Source organism: Bubalus kerabau, chromosome 3, assembly GCF_029407905.1.
Source record: "Bubalus kerabau isolate K-KA32 ecotype Philippines breed swamp buffalo chromosome 3, PCC_UOA_SB_1v2, whole genome shotgun sequence".
NCBI classification, from domain to species: domain Eukaryota; kingdom Metazoa; phylum Chordata; class Mammalia; order Artiodactyla; family Bovidae; genus Bubalus; species Bubalus kerabau.
In genome coordinates this window covers 27,849,832-27,869,930 of record NC_073626.1, presented here as the reverse complement: position 1 = coordinate 27,869,930, position 20,099 = coordinate 27,849,832, and the positions used below count along the sequence as shown (strand labels likewise).

Sequence of the window (20,099 nt, the reverse complement as noted above, 5' to 3'; positions counted from 1 at the left end):
GGAACCAGACATTCCAGGGCTGAGTAGTGGCTCAGACAGTAAAGAATCAGGCTATAATGCAAGAGACTTGTATTCAATCCCAGGGTTGGGAAGGTCCCCTGGAGAAAAGAAGGGCTTCCCAGGTGGCACTAGTCGTAGAGAAGCTGCCTGCCAAACAGGAGACCCAGGTTCGATCCCTGGGTCAGATAGATGCCCTAGGGGAGGGCATGGCAACCCACTCCAGTACTTTTGCCAGGAGAATCCCGTAGACAGAGGAGCCTGGTGGGCTATAATCCATAGGGTTGCAAAGAGTCAGATATGACTGAAGTGACTTAGCATGCATACATGCAGACATTCTAGAATATTCCAAGTTTCACCAGTCCCATCCATGCCAGAAAACAAAATTGCTTATGAAAACTAAGTTGTTTGCTTGAAAAAGAAGTAAAATTATAAGATATATGTCTTGCAAACCAACACTCAGAATGTACACTAGATTAATATATTTACTCAGTGGCACTAATATTCATTAAGAGTGTGGACTGGGACAGTCTGGTCATTTTCTTTTAAAAGATATTAACTGATGCTAATTACAAGCAACATTGGTGGGGTCAGCTTCCCACTTCATAGCAAAAGTGTGTCCATGTAAGCAATATAAGTAAGCATGCTCTCATGATGAGACGATCATGTCAGTTAACTTAGTTCTAAGAAATGATCCACTGAGAACCTTACACATAATTAACTGCTGCTACTGCTACTGCTGCTGCTGCTAAGTAGCTTCAGTCGTGTCTGACTCTGTGGGACCCCATAGATGGCAGCCCACCAGGATCCCCCATCCCTGGGATTCTCCAGGCAAGAACACTGGAGTGGGTTGCCATTTCCTCCTCCAATGCATGAAAGTGAAAAGTGAAAGTGAAGCCGCTCAGTCGTGTCCAACTCTTAGCGACCCCATGGACTGAAGCCTACCAGGCTCCTCCATCCATGGGATTTTCCAGGCAAGGGGTGCCATTGCCTTTCTCCCTAATTAACTACACATTAATAATGGTCATCTACCCAGAAAGGAGATGTCCAAAGATTCCACTTACTTTGGATGGAACTTTGCACTGAACTCTTCGTGAGTTGCTTGTAGTGACATTAATGACACAAGACTGGGATCCAAATAACACCAGGTTAACATTATCCAAACCAGACCCTCGGATGGTGGCCCAGAGACCTCCTGTAAAAAAGCAACCCTTTCAGATGGGACACACAACTGTGCTAGTAGACAACCCATAAGAGAAAGAGGTGAAATAAAAATATGAAGCTGCATAGTCAAAACACAAGGCACGTTCAACATGCAGAAAGGGACTGGAGTTAAAGATATAAACTGCTAAATAAGGTGGGAGATACAGTGACTAGAGGGCAGAGAAAAGGAGATATTCAAGAATAAAACAGCGATACAACACAGTCATGGAATGGAGAAATAAAGTAAATGGTTTCCGAAAACTCTTTCTGCTCAAGATTTTTAAATATCATCCTTGTCAATTCTATAAAACTTGAATTCTTTTCCCAAGAAAAGAGTATAAGAGAGGAAGAATAAAATGGTAGAAAGAACAGGGTCCCCGAGTCAGGGCCACAGACGGCTCTGCCACTTGCAGCAGGTCATTTGCACTATTTCCCCTGAGTTCACTGGTCTCATCTCCTTCATCTTCTTCTTTTTTTTTTTTTAATTTGTGGCCACACTGCATGGCTTGCAGGTCTTAAGTTCCCCAACCAGGGACTAAATCTATGCTCTCCGCAGCAAAAGTGCAGAGTCCTAACCACCAGATCAGCAGCGAATTTCCATTCCCTCATCTTTAAATGACAGCCTTAGCCTTTCCGGCTTTGTGATACGGTACCACACCAACAAGGTTCTGGTTTCGATGACGATATAGAAGTGACTGTCATCAGCACCTGGTGTCATCAGGACTTCTGCGCTGACCACTGAGGAGCAACTATAGCAATCAGAGTGTCAACAAGAGGAGCGATGGCACCAGTCACACTGATATCCCACCTGGAGGGCAGCCCTTATCTGATGGACAGGAAGCCCATCTCTCGTGGATGAGCAATGACTCTGGTCTTCCATCTCTCCAGAAAGGGATGCAGGAGAGGCAGTAAAGCCACCAAATAGAGACACATGAGAGTGGGGAGATGGCACATGTGTCGGGGTGAGAAAGGAAACATATACAGCCTGACGGAGACCTTTCAGTATCACGTGACTGAATGGAATATTACCCTGAAGTTAAAGATATAAACATGCCCTGAAGATTCAGGGCATGACCACAATAGACTTCTAAGTTAAAGAGTAACACTGAAGAAGAGCCAACATACAATAGCAACATAAAAGATACAATATCTGGAAACAATCTTGACAAGAACAATTCAAGAATATGAAGAAACTTGAAGAAAGCTTTGAAATGCTGCTGATGAATCTAACAGATGGGTTAAAACTTAAATAAGAAAACTAAAGTAAATGTACAGAAAGTGAACATCATAAGTGGCATATCTTTCTGGGTTAAACTAAAGCACCACTGCAATTATGATAAAAATACAAAAAAAATTTTTTTAATTTAAACAAGCTGATTTTAAAATTCAATGAAAAATAAATGCCAATAGCCAGAAAACAAAATTCCAAAAATAAAAGTAAAGGGATCTTCGGCTGGACATTTAAAATATCTTATAAAACAGTTCTATCTGGAGAGATCAGGATGGCAGAGTAGAAGGATACACAAACATCAAAGATACACCTACATGTGGAGCAGAGCTCACTGCTAACAACCTGAAAGGCTCTTCTACAACCAAGGCTGTAAGAAAGATCTACACCGAGTCGGGTGGGAAGGGAAGAGAAGCAATCAAGTCAAGACCCTCACAGGGGACACAGAAGAATAGGGGAATGTCACAGGTTCGGAGACCCTTCCAGGGGACTAAGGGGTTCAAGCCACATGCTGGGTACCCCAACCCTAGGTTCAACACCAGAAAGAGGAGTCCTGAATGGTGTCCCCCTCAAAATTCATAGGCTTAAGTCCTAGACACTCGCACTTTTCATCAGGAAGCCTTGAGCAGATCACTCTTCTCTTAGAACCACCATTATATCATCTGAAAAATGAGGATAATGATTCCATCTTTCAGGCAACTGTTAGCATTTAGGGTGTACAACTGCCTAGAAGAGGTGCTCAGTAAATGATACCAGGCCCATCCTCATCGTTATAAGGAAACTAAGTCCCACAGAGTATATGAAATATCTAAGATCACAATTCTGACTTTGGCAGGCTGAAAACAAAGCCACATGTCTCAAATCTCCACCTAGTGTCATTTCCACTTGATCAGATTGTCCCAGTGACTTAATGATCGACCCTGTGATGCCTGACACCATCAACCAAACTATTTTATGTTGCAAGTGACTTCATTTAAGGGTCCATAACTCATTAGAAGAAATGCTGATGGCGGAAAACAAAAACCTGTGAACCACAGTGGATATGGAATTTATTACATGGCAAGACTAGATTCCTGCAGGTCGGCAAGAACAAAGGTCTCAGAGCATCAGATGCAACACGGGTGCCCACAGATTACCAATGTCTGCAGCTCGGGAAGGCTCCACAGTGTCCAGTCTGGGTTCCACATTTAGGAAGAGGCCTCCTCCACTGGCATTGATGGCAAGACCAGAGGGTCTCACCAACATCGAGATCTGATGCGCTCCAGCAGGCAGCAGGCTTGTCTGACACACCACGTTTGTTTGGTTTGAGAAAATAACATTGCAACTCGTTTTGTTCACTGTAACCTGCAGGGCCTTGTAGTCATCAGAGAAGCTAGTTCCCGTAATATAAACCAGTAGGCCAATGTCATCTTAAAAGAAGAAAGAAACCATCTCTCAGCAATATCACTCCATTTATGAGAACTCTGTCAAATATCCATTCCCTCTCACCTTCCTCTCTCAAAATTCACAGCATTGAATGCTGACTCATATATTGGAATCTGTGTTTATTTTAATAGCCTAGAGCCCTCCACTTAAATTTTCTCAAACTAGTAATGACAAATCACTAACCAGTTGAAAAATGGGGAAAAACTAAAGAATATTTCTAAACAAGGGACAAAGAATATACAACATTTTAAGTCATCAAAAATCTACCATTTCAAATCATGACCATTTCATTTAGATTAGCTCAAAATTGCACTTTTGTAGTGCCATTCTACATTCACCCCATGAGCTGATGTACCTTCTATTCAGCCATCACCAGGGATATACCCTCCAACAGATCACTCTGATCTTAAAGTTCACACACAGAAATAGTAACCCCCACACCCCGCACACACACACACACACACACACACACACACAAGAAATAAACCCACATTTATGGTCACCAAAGGGGAAAGGTTGTGGGAGGGATAAATTAGGAGTTTGGGAGTAACACTTACATACTACTATACATAAAATGGCTAACCACCAAGGACCTGCTGCATAGTACAGGGAACTATACTCAATATTTTGTAATATCTATAAGGGAAAAGAACCTGAAAAAGAATACATATGTGTATACATGGATACCTGTTTTTTGAATGTTGGCTTAAAACTCAACATTCAAGAAACTAAGATCATAGCATCCAGTCCCACCACTTCATGGCAAACAGATGGGGAGACAGTGGAAACAGTGACAGACTTTATGTTCTTGGGCTCCAAAATCACTGCAGATGGTGACTGCAGCCATGAAATTAAAAGATGCTTGCTCCTTGGAAGAAAAACTATGACAAACCTAGACAGCATATTAAAAGCCAGAGATATCACTTTGCCAACAAAGGTCTGTCTAGTCAAAGCTATGGTTTTTCCGGTAGTCATGTGTGGATGTGAGAGTTGGACGATAAAGAAAGCTAAACATCAAAGAATTGATGTTTTTGAACTCTGGTGTTGGAGAAGACTCTTGAGAGTCCCTTGGACTGCAAGGAGATCAAACCAGTTAATCCTAAAGGAAATCAATACTGAATATTCATTGGAAGGACTAATGCTGAAGCTGAAGTTCCAATACTGTGGCCACCTGATGTAAAGAATTGACTCATTGGAAAAAGACCCTGATACTGGGAAAGACTGAAGGCAGGAGGAGAAGGGGATGACAGAGTATGAGATGGTTGGATGGCATCACTGACTGAATGGATATGAGTTTGAGCAAACTCCGTGAGATGGTGAAAGACAGGGAAGTCTGGTGTGCTGCAGTCCACGGGGTCACAAAGAGTCAGACACAACTGAGCAACTGAACAACAACAAATATACACATATATATGGGGCTCCCCAGGTGGCTCAGTGGTAAAGAATCCACCTGCCCATGCAGGAGACACGGGCTTGATCCCTGGGTTGGGAAGATCACCTGGAAAAGGGCTTCCCTAGTGACTCAGAGAGTAAAGAATTTGCCTGCAATGTGGGATACCTGGGTTTGATCCCTGGGTTGGGAAGATCCCCTGGAGCAGAACATGGCAACCTACTGCAGTATTCTTGCCTGGAGAATCCCCATGGACAGAGGAGCCTGGTGGGCTATAGTCCATGGGCTTGCAAGAGTCGGACACGACTGAGCAACTAATTATACACATAGGAAATGGCAACCCACTCTAGTATTCTTGCCTGAAGACGTCCATGGACAGAGGAGCCTGACAGGCTAAAGTTCATGGGATCACAAAGAGTCAGACATGACTGAGCGACTGAGCACACAAGCATATACACATACACACGTATATATACACATAGTTTTACAGGTATGTGTGGCTTCCCTGGTGGCTCAAACAGTAAAGCATCTGCCTGCAATGTGGGAGACACAGGTTCAATCCCTGGGTCTGGAAGATCCCCTGGAGAAGGAAATGGCAACCCACTCCAGTATTCTTGCCTGGAGAATCCCATGGACAGAGAGCCTGATGGTCTTCAGTCCATGGGGTCACAAAGAGTCAGACACAACTGAGAGACTTCACTTTCACTTTATAGGTATATATACATATAAAACTGAATCACTGAGCTGTACGCCTGAAACTAACATTACATTGCAAATCAACTACACTCCAATCAAAAAATAAACTTGACGCCCATTTCAATGTCAAGTACACTTCATACCGAGGGCATACCACACAGAGTAGACCTGGGGAGTTGACCCTTCAAGGTACTGGAAAGCACAGGAACCTGAACAATAAGCTGGTATGTCATTCACTCGCACAACCACCTAGAAAAAGGCAAAAGCATTAAAATGTACACATTTCATATGCTCAAGGGTATTCCTAAAGGCTGTGTGAAATTCGCCCAAACTGAAATGTGTTAGTGATTCACCTACTCTCTATTTTTTCCTTCTATTTTCCAATAATAGACCCTCAGTTGTAAAGCATGACTCAACATGGTAGGCTATCTCTAAATGATGGTTAATATGCAGAAACCTAATATTTTTACAATTAGATAGGCTCAGTCTGGAGTAAATTCCCTCTCACACAGAAGTAAATTCAAACTGCGCAAGGACTTTTTAGCACCTTATATTTTTTAACTTAGGACCTACTGCCTGTGAAAAGCCCTATCTTTGCTGGTAAATGCCAATATAACTGAAGATTAGAGTGGATTTGGACATTTGGGTTGGGGTCTTTTTTGTCCTAGAATGGGAAGTCCCTAAGAATAAATTATATATCTTTCCCTCTCACTGGGACTAAGGTTAATCTAATAGAACTCTACAATACTTGTAGATGAAAGTGGTGAAAAAGATAAGACTCTCAGTCTTTACCTATAAAATAAGGATTAAGTACACACTACATCTATGATAGTGTTTGCTTATGGCGGGAAGGGATCATGCATCAAATGTTAGCAATTGTTAATTCTTGTTTGGGTACCCAGGTATTGGTTATATTATTCTTATAGATTTTGCATTTTAAAACTGTCTCGAATGCACATGACTTATAAGAGGGGAAAGTGCAAAAGACATTTTAAAGAGAAAAGGAGGTGACTCAGCCCATTTACTTTCCAAGGCCACTGTGAGGAGATATAAAAAGTAGGTAGCTAGAGATTCTCTATTTTGGGTGCCATAAGAGCATCAGTAATTATAACAACTGGATGTTATGTTTACAAAGCACTTGTATTTTCAGAGTATTCTCCATACCCTGTGGAAGTAGAAAGAGCACAGCCAGGGCTGTCTCTATTTTGCAAATTAGAAAACTGACCCTTGGGATTGGCCCACATCACAAATAAGGAGGGGCTGCAGTAGACTTGAAACCAGTACTTCAGTCTGGGGGGCCCATCTGCTCTCACCTGAGTGTGTTGGTTGGCAGTGACCACCATGTCTCCAAATATGGGTCCAAGGAAGACACCACCATCATACACCACACGTGTGGTCACAGCAGGGTTAACTCCAGTGAGGTTTTCATTAGATACCTAAGATGGTCACATTTCTGGTGAATCCTGCCATGGAAGAGAAGTCTAATCTTGCTTGAAACAAATCACAAAGGGTGTTTTCACATTCATTTACAATAATCAGATAGCTAGAAAGTGAAAATAGAGTGACACCAGGCTTGAAATCTAGAAGCCTAACAGTAAGTAGTGGTGAATGAAAGCCCCAGTAGACTAGAAGAATATTTATTTGCAAGTAGAGTTACCAAAAAATGCACACTATGCTAATCTCTCAAGTCTTGCAAGAGATTTTGTTCCCATGCGCTTTTCTATTTTACAAGTTTACAATCCAAAATACTAAAATAAAATGTCAGGAAACAAGTGCCATGAGATGACTTCCATCCTTCCTCCATCTCCACCCAAGGATTTTGTTTGAAAACCAGATGACCCACAATACCAAATAACAAGAATAAAATTTCATCTTGGATTTCACTTCATAAAACCAAATGCTAGATGATCATTAGATTATTTTTTAAAACCCTAAATATGCAAGCGCATCTGGTTTTGTCATTATCCAAAGACAGCAAATCTGTTCCTAAACTTCCTTCTGCTCTGCCATCTGCCTCCATGATAATCTAAGTCAATCACATCTGCTTAAATGATCCAATAACAGATGTAGAATTATTGTGTGGTGGACACTGACCAACAATTTCTTTACCTACACCAAGTTAGGAAAGGCAACATTATACTTAAATTGCTTTATCAGGAATATGAGATACAAAACATACCTTGAAACTTTCAGAAAGATCATTGAGCTCTTTTACTTGAGTATTCCAACAAATTCACAAATCATGACAGTTTTCATTCATATAATTCTGATTTTTTTTTTCACAAAATTGTTCCAGAGCACCAAGTCCATAAAGCCAAAAGGGATGCCATACATACCTTGATGAAGTTGGGCAAGTCCCCAACATGGCTGGACCAGGAGAAAGTCCACACATGTTCATAGCAAGACTTTAGATCCTCCGTCACAGTGAAGTAACTAACATTGAGGTACCTGGATGTGAAGTCATCAGCGCTGGTTTGTAAGAGCTTCTGGAGGTGACTGGCTGAGATGTGCACAGGGACACCTGTGGGAGAAGGTCATGACACCGAAAATGTTCTTATTTTAGTCGCTAAGTTGTGTCCAACCCTTTCGCAACCCCATGGACTGTAGCCCGTCAGGCCCTTCTTTCCATGGAATTTCCCAAGCAAGAATCTTGGAGTGGGTTGCCATTTCCTTCAACAGGAGATCTTCTCAACCCAGGGACCAAACCCCCATCTCCTGCAGGGGGATTCTTTACTGCTGAGCTACCAGGGAAGTGCAATATAGAAAATACAGGAAACTAATTACTCCACCTTGTAGCATCTCAACATCAAGACAGCAGAATACAGGTTAAAATGCCTTCACATATGCAGAGACCCTCAGGTTCAAGATGTGGCTTCAAGAGAACCCTCAGTCCAGTTACGCAATTTTTAAGGCAAGTATAAGTAGATGCTCACTTTTTATATCACGATTCCTTTAACCAGCATCATATCTCTTAAGCAGAGAACACAATCACATCAGACAAAACTATCTTAACTGTCAACTCAAAATGTGAATTCCAAACCCTGGTAAGTCCTGAAAGTCTAATTAAATACTGAGTTTTTCCCGGAAAAAAAAAGTGTAGCTGGCCCTGTGAATAGGGAAAAGTTGGCCACCTTCCACAAGGAGTGGGAAGGCATAAAGCAGCTGACACCTATAAAAACAGAGCCAACCAAGCTGAGGAATGTTGGCACTGAACTCTGGTTTCTCTATTAGAATTTCTTTAAGCCCAACCACCTGCTTCCCCATCGCACATCCGTGTAGAGAAATAACTGCACTCTGGGCTTGTGTTTGAACACTGTTACATGCTTTACCTGAAGTTTCCATTTCATTAGCTACCCCAGCAACCCTTTGAGATGGGTCATCTGGATAACCTGCTGCTGCTGCTGCTGCTGCTGCTAAGTCATTTCAGTCGTGTCCCACTCTGTGCAACCCCACAGACGGCAGCCCACCAGGCTCCCCCGTCCCTGGGATTCTCCAGGCAAGAACACTGGAGTGGGTTGCCATTTCCTTCTCCAGTGCATGAAAGTGAAAGTGAAATCGCTCAGCCATCCCCGACTCCTAGCAGCCCCATGGACTGCAGCCTACCAGGCTCCTCCGTCCGTGGGATTTTCCAGACAAGAGTACCTAATGCCTCCTTAAGAAATGAAGAAAATGAAACCCAATGTGATTCAACAGCTCACCAACCAAGTGATAGGGGTTTTGATTAAAACCCAGATTGCCTTGACCAACTCAAGAGATTTCCTCTTGAATCCCACACTGCCCTGGAGTGTTAATGAAATACCATTGCATTTCTAAAATGCAAACAAAACTCATTTTTAAAAAAAGATTGTCCTATATGAATACATCATTTGAGGGCCATTTCAAATGGCCAGGTGAAGGCTGGCTTATCCCCCAGTTGTTTTGCAGGCAGTGACGTGAAGAGCATCAGCAACAGAACATGATGGCAGGTAAAAAAAATCTCTCAACAGGTATTCTGCAGTTCCCTCATTGTGAGAAGGGAAACAGCACAGTCATGGGCTTCACAGTCGCAGAGCTCTAGAGTACTTACTCACCCACTTATCAGATTCCAATAGCCTCAGGGCCATCTACTTTCCCTAAGCTGTCCCACTAGAGGAAAAACTCCACTCCTCCAGCCAAGGATAGACTTCTTTGCAAGTCCAGCATCTTTCTTCTCAGGAGGGTAGAAGATCTTTGGACCACTTGCCAACTTTTGGACAGCCACTCTTGCATTCTCCTGAGCCCCCAACTTCCCCTATGTTGTTACTAAATAAATAATATATTATAATCACTTCTAACCCTGTCCTTGATGAGATGTATATACATTGATAGCTGAAGATTTAGAAACATTTATATCCTCATTGCAGTTGAAAGCTCTTTCTACATTTAATATGGTTTCTCAGTTCAGTTCAGTCGCTCAGTCGTGTCTGACTCTTTGTGACCCCATGGATATGGTTTCTAAAATGCTCAATATCATGTGGGATCACTTGGGAGTTTAATTTAGAAAGGCGGTGGCTACCATGGATCTTGGTCTATGAAATTCTAGAGAAGAAGACTGAACTCTTTGAGAAGCAAACACTCAAGTTCATATCTGGTCCCTGCTTCAGCTATTTGTATGAGCTTCGGGCAAGCCTGAGTAGCCTGAGCTGAATGGTGGTCCTCAAAAAGATACGTCCTAATTCTTGGAAACTATGGATGTTATATCATAGAGCAACAGATGTGATTAAGGATCTTGAGAAGAGGGAATCATCCCAGATTATCCAGGTGGGTCATAAATGCAATCCTATTTATCCTTAGAGGGATATCCTTAGAGGGAGTTTGGAGACGGCAGAGGAAGAGACCATGTGACCAGGAGGCAGGGGCTGGGACAACGCAGCAGCACCGAGGCATGCCAACAGCCACCAGCAGGTCACAGAGGCAGAAAACAGATCCTCCCCTAGGCCTGAGGAGGAAGCGTGGCCCTGCCAACAACTTGATTTTGCACTTTGGCCTCTAGAACTCTAAGAGAATACATTTCAGTCATTTTAAGCCACCAAGCTTGTATAATTTGTTACGACAGCCGTAGGAAGCTAATCCACTCAGTTTCCTCATCTGTAAAGCTGAAAGACTGGGATCATATTGACAAGGATATCCCAGATCTTTAACTTTAGGAAAGTCATTCTCAGACCCTGCAAAATTAACAAAGTATGCTAACTTTAAGACTGTCACCCTATCAGCAGGATGTTGTTTGCCTGGGGATGCCACAGAAAGCTTCAACAAGAAATGCTGCATCCGTTATGGCCCCTTTACCAGGAATCGCTGTGTTAGAAAGTTGGATGCGAAAGTGTCCTCCTAAAGGTGGACTTGTCCTCTGTAGTCTCTGTGTTGTCACCTGGACCAACCGGGATCCTTCCTCTGCTCCTTCAGTGGGCACAGCGCTGCAACATGTCAGAAACAAAGCATTAACCACAAGGACCCTCGAGCAGCTGCTCCAGACAGAGCACAGCTCCATCTTAAGGACCACACAGTCTCCCAAGTTTCCAGGCCATGAGCATGAGCTCCAAAATAATCCCTCTCCCACCACAGCAGAGAAAATGAAAGGTGAATATGAGGGGTCTCTAAGGGTGTTCCACTCTCCCCCTCTAGTGATCCTGGGAGAACGCAGAGGCAGAGTGAAGAGTGAGGAGTGTAGCCTCCGCTGCTCTGGTCCTGATGCACAGTGGAAGGAGAAGCCTGTGCTCTCTAACTGTATCCTCACAGTCAGATGAAAGCTCACCCTAATCCACAGATCCTCTGCGCTCAGTATCCCCAGCAGAAACAGGCCACTCCATCTAGCAGAGTCCTTATCCAGCACCTGCGTGCACACTGTGTACCTAATCCTGCTTTCAGTACAAGTGGGTCAAATAAATCATGACATACCACGCAGTGGAATACTATTCAGCCATTAAAAAGCATGCTTAATGAAAGGGGGAAATATTCCATTTATACCAGTAGGTGAAAAGGACATGTTGCAAATACAGTGTCTTATCTGTTGTACCAACTTGAGGTTTAAAAAGTAAATATATATAATTAGTTAGTGTTAGTCACTCAGTTGTGTCCAATTCTTTGTGACCCCATGGACAGTAGCCTGCCAGACTCCACTGTCCTTGGAATTCTCCAGGTAAGAATGCTGGAGTAGGTTGCCATTCCCTTCTCCAGGGGATCTTCCCAACCCAGGGATCGAACCTAGGTCTCTTGCATTGCAGGTGGATTCTTCATCGTCTGAGCCACCAAATATATATAAATATATATATATATATAGTACATATATATGTATTTTGTGTATATATGTATATGTGTGTGTGTATATAAAAACTGCCTTGAGGAAAAGAGTATTTTAGAACATGGATTCAACGTGTTAAAAGAAAGTATCTCTGAACAAAGGGATTATGAGTGATTTGTACCTTTTCTATGTGCTTTTCTGTACTTTCCATATTTTCAACAATGAACATGTATGATTTTGATCAGTAATATTACTTAAGTACTACGTATTGATATGCATACTCACAAACACACAGAAACAGTCAGACTGAGGCTTATCTGGTTGGGGGCCATCCTGTGTTGTCCTGACTTTCTCAGGCTGAAGTCTCCCAGAAGGAGCTAAGGAGCCTGAGAAAACTCAGAAGGGGAGGCTGTGAGCACCTCTGTAAGTGTGGACCTAGATTATACTCCATCATTTCAGAGTTAATAACTTTGGCATTTGGAGCACAGGATCACAGGGGGCTCATCTGACGTCTCCCCCTCCATCACTGAAAGCCTTTCCCTCCTTTATTCTATTGATGATTTTTTGTCTTTTCTACCCAGAGGACCGTGAAACATTGTCAAGAAATGTGGAACATAGATTCGAGCTTTCTAACATTGATAAAAAGTCTCAAGCACGATGTAAGTAATGAGAACTCATTTCAGAACGTGTTAGATACAGGGGGAGAAAAGAAATTTTAAAGACAAGGCATCTCAGTCGTTCCCATCCTACGGGTTTTAGTGAACATTTAAAAGGACGAATTACAGCATGCATGTGTTCCAGGAGCTTGGAGGAGCCTGATTCTTAGTTACTGCTTTGTAAACTATGGCCAAAAAGGTTTATTGATGCATCAACGCTTATGTGGCTCTAGTGCCATCTGGTGGTGAGCTTTCAGAACTGGCTGGTTTTGTTCCTTTGACTATGAATTGTGCTTCCTTTTGCCTCAAAGAATTCCAGTAAGATTAATATATTAATCTTATTAATGGAATGGAAGAAGAGGAGCAAGAAGAAAACAGTGGTAATGTGAACTTCTGAAAAGCATAAAAATACATCTACTTGTAAAGTAATTAACTAGGAACTAGCCCCCAGATCAACAGAATCAGCATTGCCTGGAAACTCAGAAATGCAAATTATCAGGCCCTGCCACCAAGCCTACTGGATTAGGATGGTGTGGTTAGGGCACAGCAGCTTGTGTTTTAACACAGCCTTCAGGTAAGTCTGATGCACGTTCTTAACACTGAGAACTATTGCTGTAGGCAGCAAGGCAGGTCAATTTTCCTGATTGATAAAAAGTCTCACCTCTGTGACTCCTAAGGCCAGTTAGCAATTTTAAGGAGGGACAGGTGACCAAAGATGGTTCCCTACCTTGCAGTGATGAGTGGGAGCTCCAGGCCACACCCCGCCAACCAGGAGGTCACATTGTAGACGGGAGGTGATCCCACTACCGAGAGCAATTCCAGCAGATTCCCGCCAGGGCGAGCTGTACCAGTGTCCACCTGAGAAACTGGAGACCAAGGAGCCAAACATCATCAAGTAAATCAAGATGGAAGACCTGCTGGGTGGACGGTTGCTGCTGGAGGGTCTGAGTCATTCACATCTCAGCACACCGTGAAAACAGAGATTCCCACCTACCTGTTGCCATGAGGAGAAAAGGAAGAGGGAGGAATTCAGTTGCCAAAGGAAAATGCGAGGTCATGATATAAGGAGACGATGACTAATTCCACGGCAAACTTCAGTAAGCCCCAAGCCAGCCAATCATCATTCCCTGTGCCGTTGGCGATCCCCTGCTGCCACACACACACGTGCAAACACACAGCTCATCTGTGGCGCTGTGCACTGCCCCTCTCTTCCTCCTTTCCTTCTCCAAGTCCCGGCAGCTCCAGCAATGCAAGATGATCCCCCTCAGGAACACGGAACACACAAGGCAGATCCTAGAGATACTTGAGTTTTATCCACTGCATGGTGTCACCATGTGTGCAGACACAGGGCAAGCATTTAAGACAGACCATTTTGCAAGTCCTGATTTTCCAATTCTACTGGGTGACCATTTGGCTAATCACCATAGCCCCTGTAAGACTTTTCTCATTGATAAAGTGGGACTCATGATAGACATCAGTCTGCATTTTGGCAGGGAAAGTTTACTGAGATGGCAGGTTTAAAGGGCCAGTGTAATATCCTCTTTCCCTTCTATCAGGCACCATGTAAATGCAGTTTCTTTCCCCAGTCTGTGCCATTGAGACAACAGTTGAAAAGCAGCATCCTTGCAGGCCCAGTGCTGAGCACAACACCAGGCACAGAGCCAGTGCTCGATAAAAGTTCATCTGCTCTACTGAGTATGGAGTCATTAAAAGTGGCTCTGGTGTCAGTGATCTCTAGGTTTCAATGTCCTGCACATCCCCGAAGATTTGAGGCAAGACACTCAGCACCCTCTTAGCTTTGGTTTCTTAATCTATAGAGTGGGGATCATAGGGCCATCTTAGGGGTTCTGAGAATTAAATGAGAAGTATTTGGTAGCTACCACTAAATAAAAAGAAAGTTCATAGAGGACATTAGGTGGGAGAATATAATCAAATATTAAGCTGATCAAATAAATGTCAGCCAATTAAATATGAATATGGAGCCCAAATATGTAGTTTATGTTACTATTAAATAATCCTCATAGAAAAATTGTTGCCAGCAGGATGACTGAACCAAGTGGGAAGCAGATTGTTATACCCAAGCCACCTGCCTTTCTTATCTCTGCCCTCTGCCTCCCTGCTCCCCTCCCCACCTCACCCCTACATGGCTCCAGATGCTGGAGCATTTGGGTGCATAGAGGTGATGGCCGTGAGAAAGAGTTGGGATCCTGGGCATTGAGGGTCTGGAGAGGAGGAAGGGAAATGATACCTATTATCTAGTCCTGAGTTTCCCAGTCACTGGGTTCAAGTGTATGAAATATGGATCCCATTAGCCCTCTGGGAATCTGTGCAGAATTTGGGGTCACCAAAGGCCCCAGCCAGTCTTGGGCACCAAGGAATTCAGACAGTTATCCCAGCACACTATTTGAATATTATTTTCTCTGTGTCAGAACATTGAATTTGAAGTCAGTGATGCCAGATGCCCCAAAAACACTCAAATCACTGGAACAGGTTAAGAGATGGAATTCTGAAGAGCATCAAAAATGATGCAATTTCAGGGCTTGAAAGAGAGTTCTCTTACCCCTCACCCCCAAGTTCCCTGCCCCCTAGCTCTGCAACTTTCAGGTAAAAGATTAAAAGTTGCACAACTTGAAAATCAGAACGCAAATGACCGTTCCATCCTTTTCTCCTTGAAGAGAGAAAGAGAAGCTACGAGAAGCAGGAAAGCCAGAGTCACAAGGGATTTGATGGAAGAGGGAGAGTGAACAAGCTGGAAACCTAGAGGCCCTGGGAGCAAACCACACCACCCGTCTGGCCTTCTGTCCCTGGCGGGTGTGTCACACGTGGCCTCAGGGGAACCCTTGGTGAGCACCTTGCCCTTAAGACAAACAAAGCCAGCTGAGATCAAGGGACTTTGTGCAGAGGGGGCCAGGCCTGAGCTCTGAGTGATGCGTGGGAGCAATCAGATGGGCAGAAAGACAAAGCTATTCTCATGAGGATGTGATGACCCTCTAACTCACACCAAGTTGGCCCTATGGGTCGTAAAATCAGACTTGTGGCCCCTTTCAGGGCCAATTATGCTCTGTTCCTCACAGCACCTTTTATGACAGATATTAACAGATGGAGGTAGGGAGAAATCCTGCTGGCCTGGCAATAGTAATGATAATAGTAGTAATAACTGATTATATTTACTGAGCACCTACTACAGTCAGGACCCATGATGAGTGCTTTACATCACACTTCAGCTAATCTTCATGGGGTAATCCCATGGAGTAGAGGCCTCATTATGCCCATTTTATAGATGAGAAAACCAAGGCCTCTCAGCCAGAAAGTGGTAAAATTGGGATAAGATGACAGGCACCCAAAGCAAGAGCAAATATTGGGGTAAATAACAGAAAACAGAAGGAACTTGCTAGAGGGATATAAAAGCCAAAGACACACAATCACAACTTCATCTTCTCCCTGGGATCGAGGCAGAAAGATGGAGAATTGTCTGTTCTCTCTCCATTAAAAGAGAAGCAGCCCCTCCAGAAAAGCCTGAGGACCCTATCTGATGGATAGTTCATAGAGGAGAGTAGATCTGATAATCACCTGTTAGGTCTGTGTCTGCAATAATAATCTCATCCACATAGAACATGCCCATCTCTGGAGACAGAGGGAGGAACTCAATCTGATGAACCAGCACTGGGGAATTTGCAGGAGGCAGGTGGAGATGCGAGGAGTGATGCACACACGTCTTCCAGAGGTCGGTGCAAGTGAACTGCCAGCTGAACACAAGCACAGAGCGGAAATGGGCCTCCCATGAGCACCACAGGCCTCTCACCTGAGAGCCCCAGTTCCCCGACCTGGGCCCGAAGACCATGCAGCTGGGAGATCCACACGGTCCTGGTTGCCATGGTACCAGCATCCCACCCAAAATGGGCTCAACTTGGCTGGGACACAGCACCAGTGAGTCACGTTGCAGTCCACCATCCATTCATAACAATGTCAGCAGTACTTTCAAATTACAATACAATTGTGTGTCTTAAGCAGATCACATGTTAGGCTCTAACCACAGAGATGATTAGTGGTCTCTAAAACCTAAAACTCATTTAGGTTTAAAACCACTTACAAAACCCCTGAGAGATGTGGAAAGAGTGCTGAATCAAGGGATCAAAATGCCTGAATCATGTTCCAGCATCTTTGTTCACTTGCTGAATGAATTTCAGTGAATCACACATTCTCTGGGCCCCGATTTTTCTCATCTGTAATGTCAATTTCCATAAAATCTCTTCCAAATATGATGATCTTTGACTCTATCCCAATGAGAAATGTCAGACTCCTTATATATGTAACGACTAACTGCTCTTAAATCAAACTTCTTTGCCAAATAAAACATGTTCAGAGCTGAAATTATTGTCCGAGACCCCACTATTAGACAATACCTCCCATGAGTCACTGTCCCCAGGATAGTTAGCCATACCATCTGGCAGAATTCCCACCACACCTGCTCGCAGACAAGCTACCTGCGGGTACCTACTTAGGACTGGTCCCCAGGAGACTCCAGTCACATGTGATGTTCTTAACAGGGTTTTGAAGGCCAATTGTGAAGGACACGGTCATCTTCAGGGTCGTATTCTCATGGCCTCTGTATGCAAGGCACAACTAGAGACACAAAACAAGAGCTTCAGCTCTGTCACTAAGAAGCAGCTGTTCAAGTAATGTTTATTGAGGACAATCCACCCCCTAGAACCAACCTAGAGACAGCCAGACCACGCCTGCCCTCCTAGACCATACCTTAGTTTAGAGCAAATTGCTATTTATCCAACAGAGAGTTATTCAATGCCTAGCACTGTGTGTGGCTGTGAGGATTTTTTATCTCAATTAGAGATCTCAATTAGAAATCCCTTGTTGTGACCCAGATACCTGTGCAACCTCAAGCAAGGCACTGAACCTGTCTGAGCCTCACTCCTGAACCTGAACTCGCCGGCATCCTTGGCTTCTAACTCAGAGTTAAGTAAAATCATTTGGCAGGATTTTTCAACTGTGGCGCTACTGACATTTAGGACTGGGAGTTTTCTGTGAGTGCTTTTCTTACACTGTGCACTGCAGAACGTGTAGCAACTTTCCTAGAATCTACCCACTGGATGGCACTAACACTTCCCCAGTTGTGATGACCCAAAATGCCTCTCAGTTCAGTTCAGTTCAGTCGCTCAGTCGTGTCTGACTCTTTGCGACCCCATGAATCACAGCACGCCAGGCCTCCCTGTCCATCACCAACTCCCGGAGTTCACTCAGACTCATGTCCATCGAGTCAGTGATGCCATCCAGCCATCTGTCGTCCCCTTATCCTCCTGCCCCCAATCCCTCCCAGCATCAAAGTCTTTCCCAATGAGTCAACTCTTCACATGAGGTGGCCAAAGTACTGGAGTTTCAGCTTTAGCATCATTCCTTCCAAAGAAATCCCAGGGCTGATCTCCTTCAGAATGGACTGGTTGGATCTCCTTGCAGTCCAAGGGACTCTCAAGAATCTTCTCCAACACCACAGTTCAAAAGCATCAATTCTTCGGCACTCAGCCTTCTTCACAGTCCAACTCTCACATTCATACATGACCACAGGAAAAACCATAGCCTTGACTAGACAGACCTCTGTTGGCAAAGTAATGTCTCTGCTTTTTAATATGCTATCTAGGTTGGTCATAACTTTCCTTCCAAGGAGTAAGCGTCTTTTAATTTCATGGCTGCAGTCACCATCTGCAGTGATTTTGGAGCCCAAAAAAACAAAGTCTGACACTGTTTCCACTGTTTCCCCATCTATTTCCCATTAAGTGATGGGACCAGATGCCATGATCTTCGTTTTCTGAATGTTGAGCTTTAAGCCAACTTTTTCACTCTCCTCTTTCACTTTCATCAAGAGGCTTTTTAGTTCCTCTTCACTTTCTGCCATAAGGGTGGTGTCATCTGCATATCTGAGGTTATTGATATTTCTCCCAGCAATCTTGATTCCAGCTTGTGCTTCTTCCAGCCCAGCGTTTCTCATGATGTACTCTGCACATAAGTTAAATAAGCAGGGTGACAATATACAGCCTTGACGTACTCCTTTTCCTATTTGGAACCAGTCTGTTGTTCTATGTCCAGTTCTAACTGTTGCTTCCTGACCTGCATACAGGTTTCTCAAGAGGCAGGTCAGGTGGTCTGGTATTCCCATCTCTTTCAGAATTGTCCACAGTTTATTGTGATGCACACAGTCAAAGGCTTTGGCATAGTCAATAAAGCAAAAATAGATGTTTTTCTGGAACTCTCTTGCTTTTTCCATGATCCAGTGGATGTTGGCAATTTGATCTCTGGTTCCTCTGCCTTTTCTAAAACCAGCTTGAACATCGGGAAGTTCATGGTTCACGTATTGCTGAAGCCTGGCTTGGAGAATTTTGAGCATTACTTTACTAGCATGTGAGATGAGTGCAATTGTGCAGTAGTTTGAGCATTCTTTGGCATTGGCTTTCTTTGGGATTGGAATGAAAACTGACCTTTTCCAGTCCTGTGGCCACTGCTGAGTTTTCCAAATTTGCTGGCATATTGAGTATAGCACTTTCACAGCATCATCTTTCAGGATTTGAAATAGCTCAACTGGAATTCCATCACCTCCACTAGCTTTGTTTGTAGTGATGCTTCCTAAGGCCCACTTGACTTCACATTCCAGGATGTCTGGCTCTAGGTCAGTGATCACACCATCGTGATTATCTGGGTCATGAAGATCTTTTTTGTATAGTTCTTCTGTGTATTCTTGCCACCTCTTCTTATTATCTTCTGCTTCTGTTAGGTCCATACCATTTCTGTCCTTTATCGAGCCCATCTTTGCATGAAATGTTCCCTTGCTATCTCTAATTTTCTTGAAGAGATCTCTAGTCTTTCCCATTCTGTTGTTTTCCTCTATTTCTTTGCATTGATCACTGGGGAAGGCTTTCTTATCTCTTCTTGCTATTCTTTGGAACTCTGCATTCAGATGCTTATATCTTTCCTTTTCTCCTTTGCTTTTCGCTTCTCTTCTTTTCACAGCTATTTGTAAGGCCTCCCCAGACAGCCATTTTTCTTTTTTGCATTTCTTTTCCATGGGGATGGTCTTGATCCCTGTCTCCTGTACAACATCATGAACCTCAGTCCATGGTTCATCAGGCACTCTATCTATCAGATCTAGGCCCTTAAATCTATTTCTCACTTCCACTGTATAATCATAAGGGATTTGATTTAGGTCATACCTGAATGGTCTAGTGGTTTTCCCTACTTTCTTCA

The 20,099-nt window shown here is 43.6% G+C and overlaps 1 protein-coding gene across 1 annotated transcript in view; it reads right to left on the bottom strand.

Annotated features, from left to right (window-relative positions):
- The window catches only part of PKHD1 (PKHD1 ciliary IPT domain containing fibrocystin/polyductin), a 440,275-nt gene that overhangs the window by 386,139 nt on the left and 34,037 nt on the right, over positions 1-20,099 (bottom strand). The window contains exons 19-27 of the mRNA XM_055574400.1: positions 17,350-17,474; positions 16,422-16,597; positions 13,579-13,717; positions 11,244-11,371; positions 8,276-8,460; positions 7,253-7,375; positions 6,083-6,188; positions 3,565-3,837; positions 1,062-1,192 (exon numbers count right to left, since the gene is read on the bottom strand). Of these exons, the coding sequence (XP_055430375.1) occupies positions 1,062-1,192; positions 3,565-3,837; positions 6,083-6,188; positions 7,253-7,375; positions 8,276-8,460; positions 11,244-11,371; positions 13,579-13,717; positions 16,422-16,597; positions 17,350-17,474 (1,386 nt within the window). The remainder of the gene's footprint in view (positions 1-1,061; positions 1,193-3,564; positions 3,838-6,082; positions 6,189-7,252; positions 7,376-8,275; positions 8,461-11,243; positions 11,372-13,578; positions 13,718-16,421; positions 16,598-17,349; positions 17,475-20,099) is intronic.